We start from the raw sequence: 1,477 nt of genomic DNA, 5'->3' as shown, positions 1-1,477 counted from the left end.
TATATATATATATATATATATACATTACTTCATCTACGGTACGTCATGCTCTTGGTGTACACACTCTAACAGCTATTTTATATTTTCTGGTTAACAATCATTTTTTGAGTGATTATTTTCCCACACCTTTCCCAGCGTTCACACACCTCTTTATTGTGATGACGCTGATGGTAGTGAAAGGTTGTGGTGCATCCCTGGATTTAGTAATCTGTGCCATGAGGAGAATGTGGAAGCAATGCGGTTAAGGTGGCCCCGTTTACAAAAATTTCTATCTTCTTCTAACATTACATTTAATTACGTGAGAGCCGTTTCCGAGGTCAAATAATTAAGGGTTTCGACATCAGCGCTTCATGTCCGAAAAGCTGAGAGCAGCTCACCTGCTGGTGAAATTCAGTGGCAGCCGCAATCCGGTTTCGCGTCGTACTGGAGATTCTACTGCAGATGTGACATACGAGGACGCCATCAAGGAACTGCAGAAGTGGTCGCAACGCATTGCCTCTGGAGAGGTGAGTTTTGAAGAGGCGGCTTCACAACGCAGTGACTGTGGAAGTTACGCTTCTGGAGGGGATTTGGGTTTCTTTTCTAGTGGGGAGATGATGAAGCCGTTTGAAGATGCCGTTCGGGCCCTCAAGATTGGCGATATAAGCCCTATTGTTCAAACTGACAGTGGGTTGCACATTATCAAGAGGCTCGCGTGAGGTGATGTCCATTAAAATTATAGCCAGTGCACATTTATTTATTTTTTTTTATTATTTTGCTTGAAATGATATCATTGAACGATAGATAATAGACAAGACTAACCGTCGGGCAGATGGATGTGTAGGGGCAGATTGATTATGTCGGTGGTTGAAGATATTGTTCAGAAGTGAGGGAAGGTGGAGTTCAATTTGTGTATGGTAGCAGAAAAGAGGAACAAAGAAGTAAGAAGTGCCAGGAGACAAACTGACGCCGCCATCAGACATGTGGTCACAACGGTACATCAACAGCATTCTCTGTTAGCCTCACGCTGACGTGGTTATCTGCCGTTATTCTCCTGAATTGTTAACTATTGTGCGGATGTATCTTTATGGAGGGGAGCGTTAGTCAGGCCTTTGTTGTTAATGTCGCTGAAGTTCCCTTTCCCCGATTTTTGGTTTTCTTTTTGGTAAGTTTCTTACGCTAAATGTGCGTGCGTGTTTGCAGGGTTCCAGTTACGACTATGCCTGGATAGCATTGTATCTTCTTCCTCTCCTAAATCATCATCCATGCCCTTATCTGCCTCCTGTATTATTATTATTATTATTATTATTATTTCCCCCCCTAAAGGATCAGTTCTATTGAAGAAATGAACCCGCGTGTAATAGCACCTGCAACACCACATGGAAGTGGCGCGTAGGAAAAGTGGGTGAGTGATAACAACATCTGATGTTTGGTGCAGAGTAGTGGTTGCAGCGACTCTCCTTTGTCCGTAATCTTTTCGGAAAATTTGTTGCCAGTG

At 43.1% G+C, this 1,477-nt stretch overlaps 1 protein-coding gene across 1 annotated transcript; it reads left to right on the top strand.

Moving 5' to 3' along the window:
* Positions 1–350: 350 nt before the first annotated feature.
* On the top strand, positions 351–698 carry TEOVI_000638400 (PPIase, putative; the record flags this gene model as incomplete). Its single annotated transcript, XM_067219995.1, has 1 exon — positions 351–698. One exon carries the CDS (start codon positions 351–353, stop codon positions 696–698), a length of 348 nt encoding a protein of 115 aa, XP_067076096.1.
* Positions 699–1,477: the final 779 nt, after the last annotated feature.

The sequence above is a fragment of the Trypanosoma equiperdum genome (assembly GCF_001457755.1).
Source record: "Trypanosoma equiperdum strain OVI genome assembly, contig: ctg_1039, whole genome shotgun sequence".
NCBI classification, from domain to species: Eukaryota; Euglenozoa; class Kinetoplastea; order Trypanosomatida; family Trypanosomatidae; genus Trypanosoma; species Trypanosoma equiperdum.
The sequence above is the reverse complement of the archived record's forward strand: the minus strand, read 5'-3'. Positions and strand labels throughout refer to the sequence as shown.